The 18,717-nt window shown below is 49.2% G+C and overlaps 1 protein-coding gene and 1 long non-coding RNA gene across 3 annotated transcripts in view; one reads left to right on the top strand and one right to left on the bottom strand.

The window, feature by feature from the left end:
- The window catches only part of LOC135990627 (uncharacterized), a 40,788-nt gene extending 34,759 nt beyond the window's left edge, over positions 1–6,029 (top strand). Inside the window, exon 4 of the long non-coding RNA XR_010606444.1 lies at positions 5,990–6,029. This is a non-coding gene — a long non-coding RNA (uncharacterized LOC135990627). The remainder of the gene's footprint in view (positions 1–5,989) is intronic.
- Positions 1–18,717, bottom strand: part of LOC135990623 (collagen alpha-1(XIII) chain-like) — a 62,451-nt gene that overhangs the window by 27,305 nt on the left and 16,429 nt on the right. For both annotated transcript variants that reach the window (XM_065638417.1, XM_065638419.1), the window contains 18 exons: positions 16,925–17,041; positions 16,410–16,451; positions 15,514–15,540; positions 14,781–14,816; positions 13,608–13,670; positions 13,000–13,026; positions 10,114–10,158; positions 8,381–8,413; positions 7,580–7,606; positions 6,869–6,931; positions 4,823–4,876; positions 3,993–4,079; positions 3,242–3,295; positions 2,990–3,034; positions 2,300–2,368; positions 1,718–1,741; positions 616–669; positions 46–90 (listed from right to left, as the gene is read on the bottom strand). In XM_065638417.1, coding sequence (XP_065494489.1) covers positions 46–90; positions 616–669; positions 1,718–1,741; positions 2,300–2,368; positions 2,990–3,034; positions 3,242–3,295; positions 3,993–4,079; positions 4,823–4,876; positions 6,869–6,931; positions 7,580–7,606; positions 8,381–8,413; positions 10,114–10,158; positions 13,000–13,026; positions 13,608–13,670; positions 14,781–14,816; positions 15,514–15,540; positions 16,410–16,451; positions 16,925–17,041 — 912 coding nt within the window. The remainder of the gene's footprint in view (positions 1–45; positions 91–615; positions 670–1,717; positions 1,742–2,299; positions 2,369–2,989; positions 3,035–3,241; positions 3,296–3,992; positions 4,080–4,822; positions 4,877–6,868; positions 6,932–7,579; positions 7,607–8,380; positions 8,414–10,113; positions 10,159–12,999; positions 13,027–13,607; positions 13,671–14,780; positions 14,817–15,513; positions 15,541–16,409; positions 16,452–16,924; positions 17,042–18,717) is intronic.

The raw sequence follows: 18,717 nt of genomic DNA, 5'->3' as shown, positions 1-18,717 counted from the left end.
AGACCACTGAAGGAAAGAGCAATCCGCAGAGACACCGTGTCTTACCTTTTCTCCATCGTGGCCTGGAGGACCTGGCAAGCCAATTTCACCCTGAAACAGAGAATTTTGGTACTTTGGCAGTTCAAAAGCAGCTATTCTGACTCCTTCTGCATGGCACTATGATGATGAAGGGTGGGCATTGCAAAATAGTCTGCAGGGACTCTGGTAACTAATAGACCCAGAAAAAAAAGCATAGAAATCCCTGTTGAAACAATACATTTGTGACTGCCTAAGGATTTCACCAGCCTTGTTTACCCTGACAGAGTTCAGGGTCCCGGTGCTATAACATAGTCCCCAACTGACACAGTCCCTGCATAGAGATCAGTTTCCCTAAACTGCTTCCTAAAGGGGAGGGCAAGCAGAAAGGATCCTTCATCTTTGAGATGAGGCATTATCATTGTGGGAAAAGAGATTTTCAGAATATTGTGCATGAGGAGGAGTGGTAGAAGCCAGTGGGACAGTCTGATAGTGCTGGGCAGGCAGAATAGGAGCACTGGGGCAGGTTGTGGGGCAGAATTCTTTGTGGACAGCTCGTGTGTTTCCCTCAGCTCTGCAAGTGCTGAGCAGAGCAAATACCTTCTGTCCTGGTGGCCCTGGAGGTCCAGCCACACCTGGAAGTCCTGGAGGTCCCTAGGTAAAGAAAATCACATTTTCAGATTATCAATAGGGCTTTTATTTTCGTGGTTTGAAACCAAACAGCTCTTCTGAGTTTAAGGGGAAATTGTGAGGGGAATTTTCTCAGGGACTCCTAAAATTGTTTTTGCTTGGAAAGCTGAACAACAGGGAGTCCTGAGTGAGCGGGAGGCTGGTCCAAAGTGAGTTATAGCTATGTGTGCATTTCTTTATGTTTTCATGGAAGAAAATGAAAATGACCACAGCTATCTGGCTCCTGAAACCAAAATGAGTTTAACAAGGTTGTCCCTTCCTATCTACAAAAGTATATTTTTAGAATAAAGATCATAGGAAACACCGTACTACTTAGGTCCCAAGCACAGCTTAAGCAGAGCTAGACGGCCCTAGTATTTTGAGCAGATTTCCTGATCAGTCTGGGCAATTACCACTTTGAGGAGACCGAGGGAGCAGTTTGGCCTAGCCAGTGATGCTGCTTACATCTGTGCTGCCTTGTCATGCTACATTTTTTAAAATCCATCTTTTTTCCTAACCGGGTCTCTTGTCCTGACAAGCAAAATACAAGGACACTTTTTCCCTTATTTTGGCTCAAAATAACAACTTTCCCTCTGTCTTCAAAGGGCCTGTAGTCACTGCTGTTTTAAATGATCAGTTTTGTACAGGACTGTTATGTCAAGTTATACTTATCAATGGTGGAATCACAGATCCTCTCTCATCACAGGAAGTGTCCACTACAGACTGCCAGTATAAGCTTGGTGCAAGGCACCCAAGGTCTCCCTTTTCTCTGCTGCCATCAGCCCCATTACTCTTCCTTGCCCCTTCCGAACATGTATTACCTCTTAAAGCAGTGAAATAAAAGGCCTGATTAGAATTTGAGTGCCATGATCAGAAGGCAAGATGAGCTCTTCCTTCAGCTGTCAGCAGCCCCACCTTTAGCTCCCAACAGCAAAGGCCAAATGTTTTAGCTGCACCTAAATTGTCAGGCCATCTGCTTAGGATGAACATATGGCTACTTGCTTAAAATGACACAGCAAAGCTAGGAACTCACCATCAAGGCCAAAGTTCTTATTTCCTAAGGGGGGAAAAAAAAAATCAAAAAGGAAAACAGCGATTTGAAAACTAAGCTTTTTCTTGGAGGCAGTTTGTTCTCCACTAATGTAACACTGGCCCAAATGAGCAAGGAGCCTACAAAATGAATAAACACAAAAAACCCAGGGAGCTCCCATGGAGCTATTATTCTATGATTTCCCCATTTCCCAAGTAGAATCCAGGCTAACCCAGAGCTGGGCACAGCCGCTCGGTCACCGCAGCCCATCAGTGCACGCTCCCGAGGAAGCTTTGCAGCCCTTTATCCACCATCTAACCCAAATCATGCACTGCTCCTGAGGGGATTCGCATGACCTCTACACCCACCAGTGTTAATATATCAACTAAACAAGGTAGACAAAGTGTTTACCAAAGCACTATAGGCAGTGAGCTGTGGGATGAAGGGGACTATGGAATAACCACGTACTTCCTTTTGCTGCTACTACCAAGGAAGCAGTTATGGTTGTTCCTGGTTGCCTGCATCCCCTGGGAAACAGTAAAACCCCCAGAAGTCAGCTCGTGGGACAGGAGGGCAGTTGCTCACCTGGAGAGCCTCGCTGATGTTACCATCGTAGTCCATCATCTCATCCTTCCCAGGCTCTCCTTTGGGGCCCTGCAAAATACCAGCTCTTCAGCCAGGGCTTGGGGACTGCCCTTCCCATAGGGTACTCAGAGCTGTGGTTCACCCTGAAAAGGGGCTCTCAGAGGGGCCTCCAGTTTTTCATTTATTAAACAAAGCTTTTAAAAGCACATTTTACAGAGGAAACACTACAGAAGTGTAGCCAGGCAAGCCTAGATCACCGTGCCATGACCATCAAAGCTGGCAGGTCTGGGAAGTGGTGAAATTCAGGCCAGAATCCAAGAACTGGACTGTCTGACTGATTATCGGACTTGGGCACACACCAAACACCCTCCTGCTGCCTTTTGCCGATATGCCAAGGGCCTGAGTTCGGACAGGGGCGTCCAGATCCACCTCCCTCTACCAATGAGCCAAGCATTCACCCTGAGGTGGCTCGGGAGACTTTTTTCCCCCAAGGCAGGGGTGTCTTCTGATGAGGGTATGGAGTAGAGAAATGGCTAGTCTCAACTTAGCCATTGAGCAGCTATAAGCACTTTTAGTGCTAACATCTGCCAAGCAAGCAGAGGCCAAATCCGGACTGTCAGTGTGGTCCCACTGTCCTTAGATCCCTTTGAAGTGCCAAAACTCTTCAAGTGTCAGTGAAGGGACACCTACCCTTGGCCCCATGGGTCCTTGGTCTCCTGGTGAACCACGTTCCCCCTGTAACAAGAAGAACATGCTGTTAGCAAAGCCTATCCATTCACTTGCTCTAGCTCTAGGAATTGTTGTTCTCTGCTAGTTCTCTGAAACCGTCTGGGACTAGACAGCTCAATTTTAAAATGCTCCTCTTCAGCTAAGTTTTGCACATGTAGGAACAAATTTGCAGCTACCGAACCTGGAGTGGGATTGTGCAGAAGCACTTTGTACCTTTTCTCCCCGTGGCCCTGCAGTGCCAGGCCAGCCAATGTCACCAGCTTCTCCCTGAGAGAAAACAAGGGAAAGGGATGGGTTTGTATTGTGTGGCAGGGGTGTGACTCCACTGCCAGCTTTGCACTTCCAGGAGGAAGAAACACACCATCCGAGTGCCCCTGCCATGCCCAGGTCTCCTCAGGGAACCCAAATCTCCCGCTGTGACTTCACACCAGCTGCCCTGTTCTTCTACCCAGTGCGGAGGGAGTGTTCAGCATGAAGGAAAGCACCTGATTCAGACCCAGAGTAAGTGCACAGGAGGGCTGTTCCAAGTATATCGAGACAGGATCTCAGATGTAAGTGTCCCTGGTATTGTTTGCCAAGGGACAGGATTTTTTGAGGAGGTAGAAGAGGAGGGGGGCGAGAGGAGACTTGGAGGGGCTCCATCCTGCCTCCCCATGTCCTCCTTGCCTTGAGTACCACAGGGACTAGAGGCTGTCATTGATTCTGAGCGACTGGTTTCTCACAGAGCCTAGAGGGGACTTATTTGAGCACAAGGAGGGTATTCTCCTCCCAGAAACACAGTTCATCTCTGATGAGATGAACCTGTCTCTCATCTTCAGCATTTGAAACAACGAAACTAGAACACCCTGCAGAACCCCTTCAGCAGGTAATCAGAGGTAGGTGCAGATGAATGCAACCTTTTCCCCTTCCCACACACCTCGTGCTGGGCACAATCCCTCACATCACTGGAGGAAAAAACACTCACCTTTTGTCCAGGGGGCCCTGGCAGACCTGGAGGGCCAGGTTCTCCTTTAGTTCCCACCAGGGTGTTCTCAGCATTTCCCTTATCTCCCTGTTTGCAAAGAAGAACAAGCCATGCACCGCAGTTTAGTCTCTGCATCTCCGTAATTTCACTTGCCAAACTGTTGGCTTAGAGAGACAGGGCCCAAGACAAGGTCCATCAGCTGGCCTCTTGATAGCCTAGAAAGTTCAGAGCCACCAGCTGCCCAGGAACCAGGCCAATATATAATAGTTCTGCCTGGGTGTGCTTGCACCGAGTTGTCATTACACCCTCATCTTTTCCTGAAATGGCCACTGCCGTTTGGTGCACTGTTCCCCTTCCCAAAGGAAAAGCACCTTATGAAAGTCTGATTCAAAAGGTGGGATTTCTATCCATATCCCAGAGCACAGGGGGAAAAAAAAAACCACCACAGTTTCAGACCTTCACTTTAGCTGACCTGCCCTGGGTCTCTCCAAGCACAAGGCTACTCTCCCAACTCAGAGCACATCAGTGCAGCTCCCCAAAAGCCCATCTCCTCCTCACACGTGCATCTTGGAGCAGGAGGGGGCTGAAATGCCACAATTCCGTGGTCACATTCCCAGGACCACAGCCTCCCCCTCGCTTCATGAAAGCACGCGGTTCCTCACAAAAAGGGATCCTTTGTCACATCCCTGGCTGGGGCTGACATCCAGCTGAGCTCTGCAGAACATGCTGCACCCTGCAACAGTGACCCAGGAGTGCATGAGCTGTGCACAGGAGGCAGGAAGGAAAGGAGGTGAGAGTGGCCCCCCAAAAAAGTCAGAGAAGATACAAACCTTCATACCAGGGAGTCCAGGAAGCCCAGGGTCACCAGCTCGTCCCTTCTCACCCTGTTGGCAACACAGACATGGTCGGGGCTGACTCTGCAGGCTCTCTGTCCTGGAGGAGCAGCCAAAGGATGACCTGCTCCTGGTTTCAAACTCTCCCTTCCCCAGGCAATTTTATTTTAGGCATAGACAAGGCATCCTCCAGCAGTACCTACTCAGGACAGTGAACGTTTTCTCCTGTCCTTCAGACTATCCCTGCACAGCATTGCTATTTCTCTCCAAAGGAAGGTGGATGGAAAAGGGATCCGGGATCTCACCTGTGCATCTGCCTTATCACTCTGGTCTGCTAAACCATTTTCCCTCTCAGCCCTTCGGCACAGGCTCACCCCATTCCATATATACAGAGAAGTTCTTGCCCAGGGCAAATCTGATTTGGAGTGCAGGACTTTCTCTGCACCCTGATCGAGTTCGGCTCTTTTCACAGCTGTACACTGCTGGAGTCCATCCCAGTTTTCACACCTCCTCATTACAGTTTGAATTACACTGCTTCACCTTGGCAAAAATCTCAGAACCAACACTCCTGCACCTCTCACAACAGGCGCTTCCTGCTCCTGTTCCCCAACTCCCAGTCTCGTTATGCTCTTAAAAAAAAAAAAAAAAAAAAGGCAGTGCAGTGTCTCAGCAGCCAAGCTCTGTGACACATACTGATCGTGAAAAGCAGTGAAAACAGGAGTGGCAAAACCAGCAGAGACTGAAGATGATGATGTAAAACAATGCCTGGAGAGCAAGACCTGCTGCCTGAGCTGCGGGAAGCACCATGGGGCAGTGAGCAACGAAGGGCAACCAGCATTCACTTGATGAAGTGACTTTGCTTAGTTCACCATGGCATCTGGGTCATCCTTTAAGTGCCGGAGCTCAGTTAGTGGGATTTATGTTGAAGTTAAGTTCTAGTCAGTCCATTCCATGCAGCTGCTAAACCCATGGTTTCCAGCTACAGTGTCCTGTTCAGCAGTCTGCATCTTGCAAGGACAGAGAGTGATACCAGAGGTTTGTTACTGTGGTGTTTTAACCACATCATCAGAGAAAGGTGTGCTCTTACCTGCAACCCTCACACCTTCAAGACTTAACAACTTGTACAGGTTACAAAGAACAATTCAAAACCTCTTTCCCCAGCAGGTGCCCAGCTCTCGCCACTGCAGCAGCACACCAGATCAGCAAAGCTAGCAAAGAGCTCGTCGTGGTGCCATGCCATTGCCTGCAGAGGCTGGTGCTGCACACCAGTGCTCAAGGGCACACATCTGGCATGCAGGGGACTTGCATCAATGCTCCAGGAACAGACATGCACTGGTGGGTCCATGGAAAATAATTAAGCAGCAGCAATCTTTTTCTTGTTTTTTTAGACAATTCTACAGTGCAGTGACCTCTTTCTCTAAGGTCATTTGGCCTCCAGCCACCTGTAAGGCTGCCACACAGCTTTCCTCCCCTGCCAGAGCATGCACGTTGCTGCAGTAAATTACTGCTTCTTGCCCTGGAAAGAAGGAAAACGTTTGCAGGATCTCATACCCAAAGAGAAGGTTTGGCCTTTGGGGTTTTTGTTAGGATATAATGTCTAACTCTGTCCCAGGCCTCTGTGAATCCCTTTTGGTATCCTACTTTTCATTCAAGGACTAGTTTTCAATACACATGCCCATAAGGGATACAGAAAACATCCTGTGCTGCCTGAACAACGGTGTAAAGCAGCAGATTGCTTGAGAAGGGAGGTCAAATTACTGAGTCCCTGTTTGGGGTGTTATTTCTGGAATCAAAAAGATGCAGCACTGTCCTTAATCGTTCCCAGGACAAGACTACATCCCAGGCATCCCATGCTACCCTGCCTGCCACCAGCCCCCCACCTCCTGCAAGCAGGAACACGCAAACACACTTCACCAAGTGGGGCAAGAGCCAGAGAAGGACACATAATCCCTCGCAAGCACGACAACGCAACGCAAAGCGGGCTCCTGCTCACAGGGAACACAGCACTGCCACGACACCAAGCCCAAACACGCAATGTCCTACCCGCTGCCCCCTCTTCCCTGGCAAACCTGGGGGGCCCATCCTCCCTGGGACTCCAGGATCTCCCTTCATGGGGAAGAAAAGAGACAGAGAATGTGTCTGTTACATGACCATCGCATGCCGTAACATAACCCAGCGAGCCTCAAACAAGACAAGCCAGCTGTTCAGAAACCAAGCTGGCTGCTTAGTGATGGAGAGCAATGGGGTATTTTTGTGTTGTGCTCACCACAGGAACTCAAGCCAGGTCACGCTACACTGAGATGGGGCGGCTGTGCAGGGCAGCTCACACGGTGCATGACAGAATAGCTCCCTGCAGTAGCACGGGGAGACTTCTGGTGGGCACACAAGTACCCAGAGGCCAAGAGGGACAAGGGAAGGGGGAGAGGGAACATACTTATACTTGCTAAGCAAAGTGTGCTGTGTGTATTCTGTGGAGTAGGGGGAAAAGGAGGAAGGCAGCTGGAGGGTATTCCCATCAACACAGACCTGAGCAGGAGGGAGGGAATCTGTTTGCAGTACAGCCCCACCTCTCACTTGGCATCACTGTGTGCTACCACCGCTTATCTTATGCTGGCAAGTGCCACTAGGGCCTGGATTTGGGCACTAGGAAGTACAGAGCCATTCCTCAGGTCCCGCAGATGCTCTGGGAATGAGGGGAAAAAATACACAAACCAACCCGAAGTGCGGGCTCAAAGCAAAGTCTTCTGACAGTACCTTTTCTCCTGGAGTCCCGGGCTCGCCCTGGAATAGAAGAGACAGGCAAATAAAGTGAAAAATCAGGATGAGAGACTACAAAACCTCCTAGAGCTATCAGAGCAGAGAAAAGAATGTTCATCTATGGAGGCCTTGGACTTGTAAATAAGGGCATGATGATGCTTTAAATGCATATTAGTATTTGTGGCTAGAGCTTGTTTTATCTTCATTAGCCAGCTCCTGGGCCGCTGTAGGAAACCAGCAAGCCTCAGACAAGAGGCTTTTATGAAGCTGAGGAGCCACATTGCAGTATGTCAGAAGAAGGTTTACCAGATACAAGAGGGCATAATAAGACAAGACTCATCCGCTGGCATTAAGGAATTTGCGTGCTCCTCACTCTGTGCGCACAGGAGCAGAGCAAGGCTGTGGTTGCAGCTGGGGTGGTGGGGAAGCAGTGTTAATATAGGATCAAGGAAGAAACCCCTCCCCACCAGCCCTGGAGATAACTTCTTTATTTCTTTCTTTTTCCCCAGCAGCTGGAGGGAATCGGGACAACAGCTCGTTGTCTCATGGTGCATCTTGGATCCCTGGGGTAACTTTAGCCCCTAAATCTGCACTTAGCCTTTTGCTCTGTTGCCATCCCATCACTGCTGTGGCGTATCAGGAGTTCACCGACCACCCTGCCGAAAGCAACAGCAGTTCCGATATTCCCCTTTAGTGGGAGCTGCCCGACCATTTTCCTGTGCCTTCTGCTCTCCTAACTCCAGGCCTTGCTCTTAAGCGTGTCCTACTTAAGCCATTGCAGCGCAGTGTAATACTGACCTTCATCCCTGCAGTCGCCATCCCAGGAGCACCCTGGCAGAGAGAGGAAAGACAGGAACACCTTGTTTGAAATGAATCGGACATGAACTTTTAAAAACAAAATAGTATCAGCCAGGTGGAACTAAAAAGGCAAAATCCACATTTTTTTCTTTCCGAAACTCAGAAGTAATGCTGTAACACCACACAGCACGCATCCTCCTTCCCTGTGCAGGTTGTTCACCTATGGCAGTGGCTCTACTTTCCAGAAAGCTCCTCCAAAGACACATATCGTGAGCACAACCCGGTCAAGACAACCAGATTTCCACCCCCCTCCGTTTTGAGTCCTGCAAATGAATCAAAAGCCAACAAGCAGAACAGTGTCAAATAACTCAGGAATGCAATGATAGACTGAGGACCAAACACCAAGTTCAGCGCTTGATCCCAGGTACATCAGCTCAAGCATCCTGAGAAAGGCTAGCTCGTACCCCAGAGCTTGCTTTTTCCAGCCATTCTGTTTTTCTCACCAAAGCCAAACCCTGCAGTAAATTTTTCAGGAGAGCTCTGAAGCCAACCACCTTAGGGGGAAAAAAACCAACCAAACAAACAAACTTCCAGGCACTGCAATTTGGGCATAATTCTGCAGCACCGAGCAAGCCACCGCCATGAGACCACGGAGTCCAGCAATCCGACACAGCTGCTTCGAAACCCCAGGAGGCAGCTGCTCCCACAGGGACAGTCACATTTTCTTCGACAGTGCTGGTATAAAAAGCAGGTCTTCCCTATCAGCCCTTTGCTCTGAAATCTCTGTATGCCCTGTGTTAATATTAGTTAGGTCCTGGTGCAAAGGTCCAGTTAGTAAAGCAAATATGAGGGATACTAAGGGTCTAAGGAGAGAGGAGGGGTGAAGCAATGTTAGAAGCTGGGAAATGAGAGGAGTTGGGATGTAGCACATGAGGCAGAGAGGAGGACTGGGAGCCAAGTTCAAAGTGAAAAGAGCTTCAAAAAGTTCAAACAAGGAGGAGTGGGGAGCCAGAGAGCAGCAGGATCATACCTCTCAGCTTTCTGAAACAGAAATCAGGGACAAAGCTAAAAAACACAAGGACAGAAGATGGAGATCAGGGATTCTATGCAATAAAAGGGGGAAAAAGCATTCCAGATCGTCTCAGGGGTTAGTAGGTTTTAGTGAATTCGGGCTAGAGTCATGAAAGGGATGACATGCAGCAAGTGGCTTGGGTTAGGCTTTCGCAGTGCATTTGGGATGCCTGTTCCTCACTCTTTGGCCTTTAAGTGGCAGATTATGTTATTTTCTAGTATTTATCCTCAAACTGCAATGCACACACATGCAAGCTTGCTCACACGCTGACCCTGATTTGTTGCTGCATTAGTGCAGGTTCACACTTGTGTAACCCTACTGACCACACATCGCTGAAGGCCCCCAATTTACAAAACACCAATTCCCTATAAATGTCGGCAATTGGCCGCTCTCACTAGCATAAAGCATTAAAATCCTGATGTTGCAAGACACCATCAGACTGGGCATGCCATTTGCTTTGTAAGCACCTCCTCTCCCACCATGTCCTTCATAAATTAGGCCCTGTATTTTGCAATTGAGAAGCAGAAAGAATTCAGCTGAGGAGAGTCATTGACTAACAGACACACACACACAAATCCAGGTGATGCTTGTGCATCAGGGACAGTCGAGAGGTGTGGGTGAGATCAGGCAGACAAGCGTCACTCCGCTGTTTACAAGGTACCTTAGTGCCATGTCTTCCTGGCAGCCCTGGCATGCCTCTCTCCCCCTGGAAGCAGAGTGAGAAACACAGAGAAAAGAGAGCAACAGACACGAGGTGAGTCCTCCCAGGGCTCTGTGAGGAGCTCCCAGGGCACAGGTGGTGAGAAACCCTCCTGGGTGAGACAGGGCACAGCCCGTTTCCCTGCCTGACTCTCACCAAGCCGACTGCCCTGGCTGGGGGCATTTCCCATCACGGTGCCTCTCAAGCCTGTTGTGCACAGCAGGACTGACCCTGCTGGGCTGCCACAGCCTCTGTATCCTGCTGCCGCATCCCCTGCCACGGCATTCTACAGGGCATAGGGAGCCGGTCGGCAGTGACTACAGCATGAATGAGCTTATCTGGTGAGACACAGAATCCGAGTGTTGCCTTGTATTATTAGCCGGAATTTTATCTGATGGTAAATAGAAAATAAACCATCTTTAGACAGACTGCTTACTGTTGTTTTTTTTTTTAATTCTAGGTGTTTAGTCCTTGCTTGGAAGGACTGTTAAGCAGGGATACGTGTATATACTTCTTTTTAAAAAGTACTTTTTGCAAGTACGACATCTTGCAAACTGTATTTTATAAAACACTGTCTAGTACTATAATATGCAAGATCTAGGCAGCATGGGCACCTCCTACCCTAGGCAAGATACTTAACTAGGGTATTTTCAGCCATAAGAAAAATAAACTAGTAATTATGAACGCTCCATACTGAAGAATTGGGGACCACTCTCAGTCCCTCCCTCCCAACTGTGCTCCCTGTTTTTATTCTTAAATGAGACCAAGAGGGCCAATGCTTTCCACCTGGAGACACCCATGCTGCTTGCAAAGGCTGCCCCCACAGAGCAGCCCTGCATGGGAAAGTCATTCCCCATCTCTGACACTTTCCTGGAGGAAACTGCCTGAAGAGTCGCTTAATTATTTAGCCCTGCAAAAGCAAAGCCACCTCAGGGAGAAGGAGAAAGGTAGCCCCTTACAGAGGGCAAGTTACAGAACCGTGTTTTCTGACGATGGCCTCAGCTGGCTCACGCAGCCCCCACCAGCAGGATCACACAGGCACCAGAGCTAATGAGAGAGCAGGAGCAACGAACATAACCCTGCACCATTAAAGAGCAGAAAGAAAGCCCAGAGCCAAAGCCAGAGAATAAGCAGGAAAAGCAACTCCGCAGAACATCTTTGAACCCTATGTATTTGAAAGCCATGGTAATACAGTGAGCACCCACCAGGTTGATTCCTTTGTGATCTCCCAACGCCTTTTGGGCTGAGAAAGGGCTGCACAGGATGCCACAGCCAGGCAGCAGCAACCCACCAGAAGTAACACTGCAGTGGCACAGCCAAGCCAGAAGCTGGGAAACATCACCAGAGGCAGATATGAAAGGCTCAGATCCCTGGTGGGCTCCAGGAGGACAGTCAGCAGCATCTCCCAGCTCTCCTAAACTTCACACTGATTTAGGTAACACCTCCATGCTCCCCTTCTCTCATTGGACAAGAGACACTACAGCTCTCCAGCCAAAACCCTCACACCTTCCTCCCCTACAGCTGGTGAACAGCTTTATACCCACTCGGTGCCAATCACGACCAAGCATGCCCTGTCCAGATCAGCTCATTAGCAGTACTGGCTACTGGCTGCCAATTAAAATAGAGACCCTTCCTTTTTTGCTCCTTGCTGTGGAAGGCAGATTATGAGGGGGTTATTGAGCAAGGCTGTGGCCAGTTTCTTTATTACTCTTTCCTCAAGAGCATGAGAAAAAGCCTCAATCTAAGGAGCTTTCAAAAAAAAGAAAGAATATGTCAGTAAAGCTGAATGTGATGGCTAAGCTGGGGGGCTGTGAGTCAAATGCTTATTCAAATGATGCAAGTGATCACACTTACTGGTTGTCTAGTGACCTTCATGGGACACAGATATAGGGTCTGGGTGCAATTCTGCTTTCATTTACACAGGCGCACACCAGGAGCGATGCCTTTGTACTTGATGGAATTACACTGATGTGAAGATGGACACGGGGGAGCCTTTAGACTTGACTTTATTATTTCTGAGGAGGCGTTGTTTCCTTGTAGGAGGACAATTGCTGCTGTTCTGTTCAACTATTAACCCAGATCCTGCACTCCCCAAGAACATTTCTTTAAACTTGATGTAACTCATCCATGTTAAGTTCTGAAGGGGCCTTTTCTCCCTTCAAACAGTAATCCATCCAGATGGAAAAAATATAGAAAATGTATATGCTGCACAATAAATGAGATGCATGCTACATGTTAAATACTTGAAATGTATGTGTCACTGGTAATGCCTTTCAAAATATTACAGGGCCAGTCTTTTCTCATGATGTTTAAGATGTACGGCATGACACGGTATGCTCAGACTGTCATGAACACTTGCCAATGTTGTAATGTTTTAAGCACAGTCTGCATTGAGTAATGTACTTTAAATATATGAGTACAGTAAATTTCAGTCAAATAGATAACATCTGGGCATAGACCATATGAGCCTGTAAAAAGTGTCCAGCAGCAGATAAAAAAACCCAGTGCCAAACCTCAGCCTGAGCTGCAGAGTTTGAGCGGATTTGATGCGTCAGCTAACCAGATTTTATGAGGAAACCCCAATCCAGCCCATCAAATGGAGAGCTGTAACAAATCACCATCAAGCTTCATAGTCAGAGAAATGCCTTTGGTAAGAATCTAATTCCACCAAATGGATAAAGGCTGCTTGGAGTGCCTGTCTGTGGCTAATCAGAGCACAGATGTGTACTCCATCAAACACCCCACAGAGCTGCCTCGGACCCAACTTCCTCCTACAACCCATCAGCCCAAGGACCAGCATCTCCAAGATGATCTGCCATGGTAGAAAACTGTATTTCTCATGCCTACCTTTATGCCAGCGTCCCCTTTTTCGCCCTGTCCAGCGAAGAACAGAGAGGGAGGAAACAGAGAGGGACAGTGAACACGAAGAACAATCAAGCAAGCAGTAAAATCATAAGAGCGAGGGCCAAGGAGAAAGCAGTTGAAGGAGGGAGGGTGCAATAAATGCAACCCCAGGCCACCAGAGACAACTGGCTCCTGGTAATAACATGGTACCAGCCCACTTCGTTGCTGGAGTGGATGCTGGAGGTCACCCATACTGATGCTTTCCTACATGTGTTGGGTGTCGAAAAACTATTGATCCGTTCCATGGACCAGAATATCCTCCTTCTCCCAGCCTTAATGCAAAAGCCTCTAAAGGCCAGGTCAGTTTTAATCTTTAATGGAGACCTGTGCAGGACTGCGCCTGGCCCTGGTTCAGCACAACAGGGAATTGCTCTGGCCAAAAATTGCTCAGTCTCTTTACACAGGAGCAAGTCTTTCTGTTTCCAGGGCTCACAGCAGACAACTGCCTCCAGCCCCTGACCCCGCTGTGTTCCTTTAGCACATCTCTAGGCTTGGGTGCCACTTCTCTGCCCTTGGGAGACGGCCCCGCTGACTCTGGGTTTAAGGGTTACCTTGGGGCCAGTAGCTCCAGGGAGGCCATGTGCACCAGGCAGGCCCGGCTCACCCACCTCACCCTGAGGAAGAGAAGAAAGAAAACGGAGGAAGAAGCAAACACAGTGAGCAGCAAGAACAGGAGCCTGTGGGATGCCTAAAAGGTCAGCAAAGTTTTGTAAGGGGTGTCCCATACAGAGGAGCCCACCACACACCAACATACCACCTGGGTCTCTCTGGGAGAGGAACACCATTCCGCATCAAGATATTCAGGCTGCAAAATGTATGGATTGAAGGGAACAGTCCCACGATCCTATGTCATATCAGAGTGAACACCTTTGTTCAACTCTTTGCTTTTTTTTCCCCTTTCCCCTGGCCCACTCCCCAGGGAGGATTTTCTCTTCTGCTTTCATCTATTCCTTCCACCTTTCCCAGAGAAAGGTCACAACCTCAGGCTCATCCCTCTGACATCAGTGCAGGCTCTTTGCTTGGTAAGTAAATTAGCCAGACAAGTTGTTTCATGTAAGAGGAGCTTGTAGGAGAGGCCCTCGCTGCGAGGTCGTTGCGGGGACCCCCTCACCGCTGCTGCAAGCCACCTGCCCAGCGCACATGCAACAGGATGGGCTCTTAATGGAAAAAACGACAGCTCACTGGAAGAAGAGGCAATAAATTGCGTCTGTCTGCAGAAGTGGGCTGTGGGTCCGCGGGGGCTATAATTTCCACTTCCTGACATAACAAAAACTTCTCAGTTTATACAGAACTAATTGAGAAGCTCTCAGGTCTTGCCATTTTGCTCACAGAGCAGCCATAAAGCAACACGGAGATAACAGGGGACACAGGACTCCCGCCCTGGGAACATTCGCCTTCCCCTTCTCCAGCTGCCATCGCTTTTGCAGTATCTCTTCATTCCCTCTCTCCCCTTTGATCTTCCTTTGTGTCTTTCCTCTGTCTCTTCATTACACCCTCTGGGCTTGATGACCCTACTGTTAATTAGCTGCTGCTGAAGGCATTCAGGCATTGCCAGCTTCTGCCTTTTAACCTGGAGCAGGATCGACTCTTTCCTGTCACAGCCCTGTGTCCAGCAGTAGCAGAGCTCAGAGGGCTCCAGAGGAGTCCAAAGATTTGCAGCCGTGATCGTGCAAGGCATCAGTGCACCTTAATTCATTTAACAATATTGGAGCTCCCCTTCTTACCTTTCTGCCGGGGTATCCCTGAACCCCAGGGTCTCCCTGCAAAAGGCAAAAAGACAGTGAGGCTTGGCCTAGGAAGGACAAATCCCTGCCCTTTTCCCTGAGGAGATGCTGGGATGGAAGGACATTCCATAGGGAAAATTCACCTGTTGCTCAGAGTGACTCTGTTACCTGCAGTGTGGACTGAGCCCTGGCAGGAAAGTTGCAATAGGCACTGGCAACTGCTGCCAGCTCCATGCCCTAGCTCTGCGGTTCCCATCTCCTCACCCTGGCCCAATATCTCGAATAAAAACAAATGGGGGTGGGTGTGTGTAGCTGAAAAACAACCACCACCACCTCCCCACTTGCATTTTGGCAACTGAATAAATGGGAAGCTGTGGCGGAGTTAACAATAGCATTGCAAAATCAGTTCCTGAAGTGCTGGTAAATGCTTTGAGAGTGGAAGAAGCCAATAAAGCTGTGTGTGGCAAAGAATTTTGCAAGAGGGGCTGAAGAGGCGTGCCTTGCTCGGTCAAGATGCAACTCAGACGTGTCGCCCGGACAAAACCCACGAGTCAGCACATGGGCCCAGCCCCAAAGGCAATACCGAGCTGTGTTAGAAATCTTTCTCAGCTGTTTGATGTAACCTCCTTTCCCCGTCCGCCATCCATTAAAATGTACACAAGTCTCCTTGCCAGGAGTGTCCACCTCTCTGTTTATCACCTTGCTCCCTTCTAAGCAACGTGAGATGTCTCACCTTTGGTCCAGGAGGCCCAGGTAAGCCCTGTAGATAAAATCGAAACAGAGACTGGAGTTGGCACACGTAGACAACATTTCATGGGCTGCAGGGTGATGGGAGATGCTGACTGCTTTGATTTGAAACGCCGCTTGACAGAGATGATTGGCACTGGCAAACTCAAACATCCCTGATCTATTCTTCACATAGATGAAAATTCTCTTAACCCACACTCCCAAATAAATTCATGCCCATCGTGCTCCATGCCCCCAGGCATGGTCTCGTGGAATCAGAAAACCAAAAAGCTGCTTCGCCTTATACATTGTGCTCCAGCATCTTTTCTGTTTCTCTAGCTTTGCTTGGGAAACTTGTTCCCAGCCCACAGTGCAGCTCTGGAGTAAATCAGGCTTCTGCAGCTCCTTCTGACAAGCTAAATAGGGAGAATACATTAACAAACAAACCACTTGTGTTTTTAAATGAGAAATAACCAAACAATTTACCTGATATGAACCCTTAAGCATACCGGATATGTGTCTATCTAAACATAAATAAACAAAATATCCATACAGGACCTGCCTTCCTGATATGAGCAGATGGAAGGAGAAAACTAGTCTAGATATGCTCTGACATCTATGGCACCCTTGATGTTGCCTGCTTATGGCAATTCAGATGTTTAGTCATCACATCTTTGGCTCCTTGGAGCTCAAAGCAAGATGAGGATGCTGGCAGGACATCCAACCCCTCTGGGCTGTGTGGAGAAGCACTTTTGCCTCAGGGGACAAGACTTGGTTGTCCTGCTAGCTGGCCTCGGAAACTCTTGGAGATGGAAACTCCTTTCACGCTGCAGTTGCTGCAGGGCCAGCGTGTCACGTTTCTCCCCACAGCTCCCAGGAACAGAGCAGGTTTCTGGTACCTACCTTTCCATCTCTGCCAGGCTTCCCAGGTTCTCCCGCTCTGCCCTGTTGCAAGAGAGAAGCACATTAACAGAATTTTCTGCCCCATCCCCTGCCATTTAGCACTACTATTATTTTAAACGGTGCTTCTGTTTTCACCTTCCTTGGCTGCTTACTACCAGCCTGAGAACAGGACGAGGACAGGACTTCAAAGGGGTCACGGGGATCCTTATCAGTCAGGTTTCTGCTGTGAGCAGGGCAATTAAACCCCTCATGTTATTTCCTCCCCATGGCCGTCTGTGGAGACTGAGGAGAAGGAAATGGGGCTGGTGCCACCTGCTCACGCCTGTGTGTCCAGATAGCAACAGTGCAGGGCGCGCACCTCCGCCTCCCCGCCTTCCTGAGAACTTCTTCCTCCCCACACATCCGCACACCCTGCAAATCTCCTGGCCATGGCTATCTTGGCTTCAGAAGGGGCAAAAAAGGCCAGAAGAATCTAGAAAGAGGAAGGAGAAAGGGTTTTTTGTAACTGGACTTACAGGTGGCCCAACTGGCCCCGGCTGTCCTGGGGTTCCCTCGGGTCCTGCTGGTCCAATGGGCCCTGGTGGGCCAGGGGGCCCCGGGGGACCTTGGATTCCTGCTTGTCCTTGTTCACCCTGAGGTTTGTTAAAACAAGGGGTTATGAGCAAGCAGTGCAAACCCGTCATACCCGCCCCTCCTCCCCCGAAAGGGACCAAGGCAGCTCAGCTTGGCTGAAGCAGAAGTAGAAGCAAGTCCCAGGTTAGTGCCAGGAGAGGTTTCCAAGAGTGAGGGAGAGCCACAGCGAGGATGGTCTCTTCTCCCAAGTAGCAAGTGATAGGACAAGAGGAAACGGCCTCAAGTTGCACCAGGGGAGGTTTAGATTGGATATTAGGAAAAAATTCTGTTGTCAGGCATTGGAACAGGCTGCCCAGGGCAGTGGTGGAGTCACCATCCCTGGAGGGGTTTAAAAGGTGTTTAGACGAGGTTCTTCAGGACATGGTTTAGTGCTAGAGTTGGTTAGGTTATGGTTGGACTCAATGATCCTGAGGGCCTCTTCCCACCAAAACGATTCTATGATGGCCAGGCTGCCTGGGTGGCAGGAGCCCGCACCCTACAGTTTACAAAGACATCTGAGGCCACCTTGTTAGAGCTCTCTTTAAAAGGGACCTACAGGTGACTGAACAGTCCAAAGAGATCTTTTTCTTCATTGAGTCAGTCGAGTACAATTTATATGTCAAGGACCAGCATTTCTGAAGCTTCTGAGGAGGCTTTCCAAAGCACTTGACAGTCATATGTGAAGCAAAGCCTCCCGTGACCATGCTGGCAATTCCAGGCAGAGCCACAGTGTCTTACCTCAGCCCAAGCTTTTCCCCCCGTGCTATATTTGTTGGGACAACACTCCCTCTGTTTTGCCAAGGACCAAAAGAAGAAACTCCGCAAAACCATAAGAAAATAACACTATCATCATGGCATTTCTGGAGCCTGCCCAAAAACAGGCCCATGTACGCCAGGCAGAGCCTGTTTTTGTAAGATTTAACACACCAGTGCGTGCGGAGCCACCTGCCGTTTTAAGCTCTCGGAACGAAGCCGTTCCAGCCGGTTCCTCCCCAGGCCCCTCAGTAGCCGCTTGGCAGCTGTGGCTCATGCCTCAGCAATGTCATCTGGCCCAAAGGACCTGGACTTGGGACCGCGCGGCGCTGAGGAGACAGTGGGTTGGAAGCGCTGCGTTTAAATACCAGACTGCTGATCCATAATTGATGGATCCAGCAAACTCCTAAGGGCACCGTGGCACCCGTGCTGAGCTGTTAGTCTCGTGGGCCCCCCTCCATAGATAAAATATCGTGACATCCTACTGCTAGTGACCCAATTTAAATATGAAAATCTCTCCTTGGTAGATCCACAGGAAGCTAGAAATCAAACATTGTCATTTCTCAATCGTAAATCAATGGGTGGGCAGTTTGGTCTCCGCTGTATTTATCCTCTCTACAGCCTGATACGCTTCTGCTTGGTAAAACTAAGTCTTCTCTCACACACTTGTGTGTGCAGGAGAACGCACGAAATCTGTCCCCTGCATGTGTTCAGACCAAGTGTGCTGTTTATCTTGGCTGCCTTTAGTAAAACATGCAGATACAGGGATGTTTGCTTTATTTAGAATGATAAATGAAAGTAATAAGCTGCAAATTTCATCCCTTCTGCCACAAGGTCTATTTAAAAGAAAATTTCCAACGCGCGGGCCAGGCTCACGGGAAGCTGTGTCGTGTCCTTCCCCTCGAGAGCCGCCGCCTCGCCGCCCACGCTGGGAAGGTGCCCT

This window comes from Caloenas nicobarica, chromosome 7 (genome assembly GCF_036013445.1).
Source record: "Caloenas nicobarica isolate bCalNic1 chromosome 7, bCalNic1.hap1, whole genome shotgun sequence".
NCBI classification, from domain to species: domain Eukaryota; kingdom Metazoa; phylum Chordata; class Aves; order Columbiformes; family Columbidae; genus Caloenas; species Caloenas nicobarica.
Note: the sequence above shows the minus strand (reverse complement) of the source record. Positions and strands in the feature narration are given on the sequence as shown.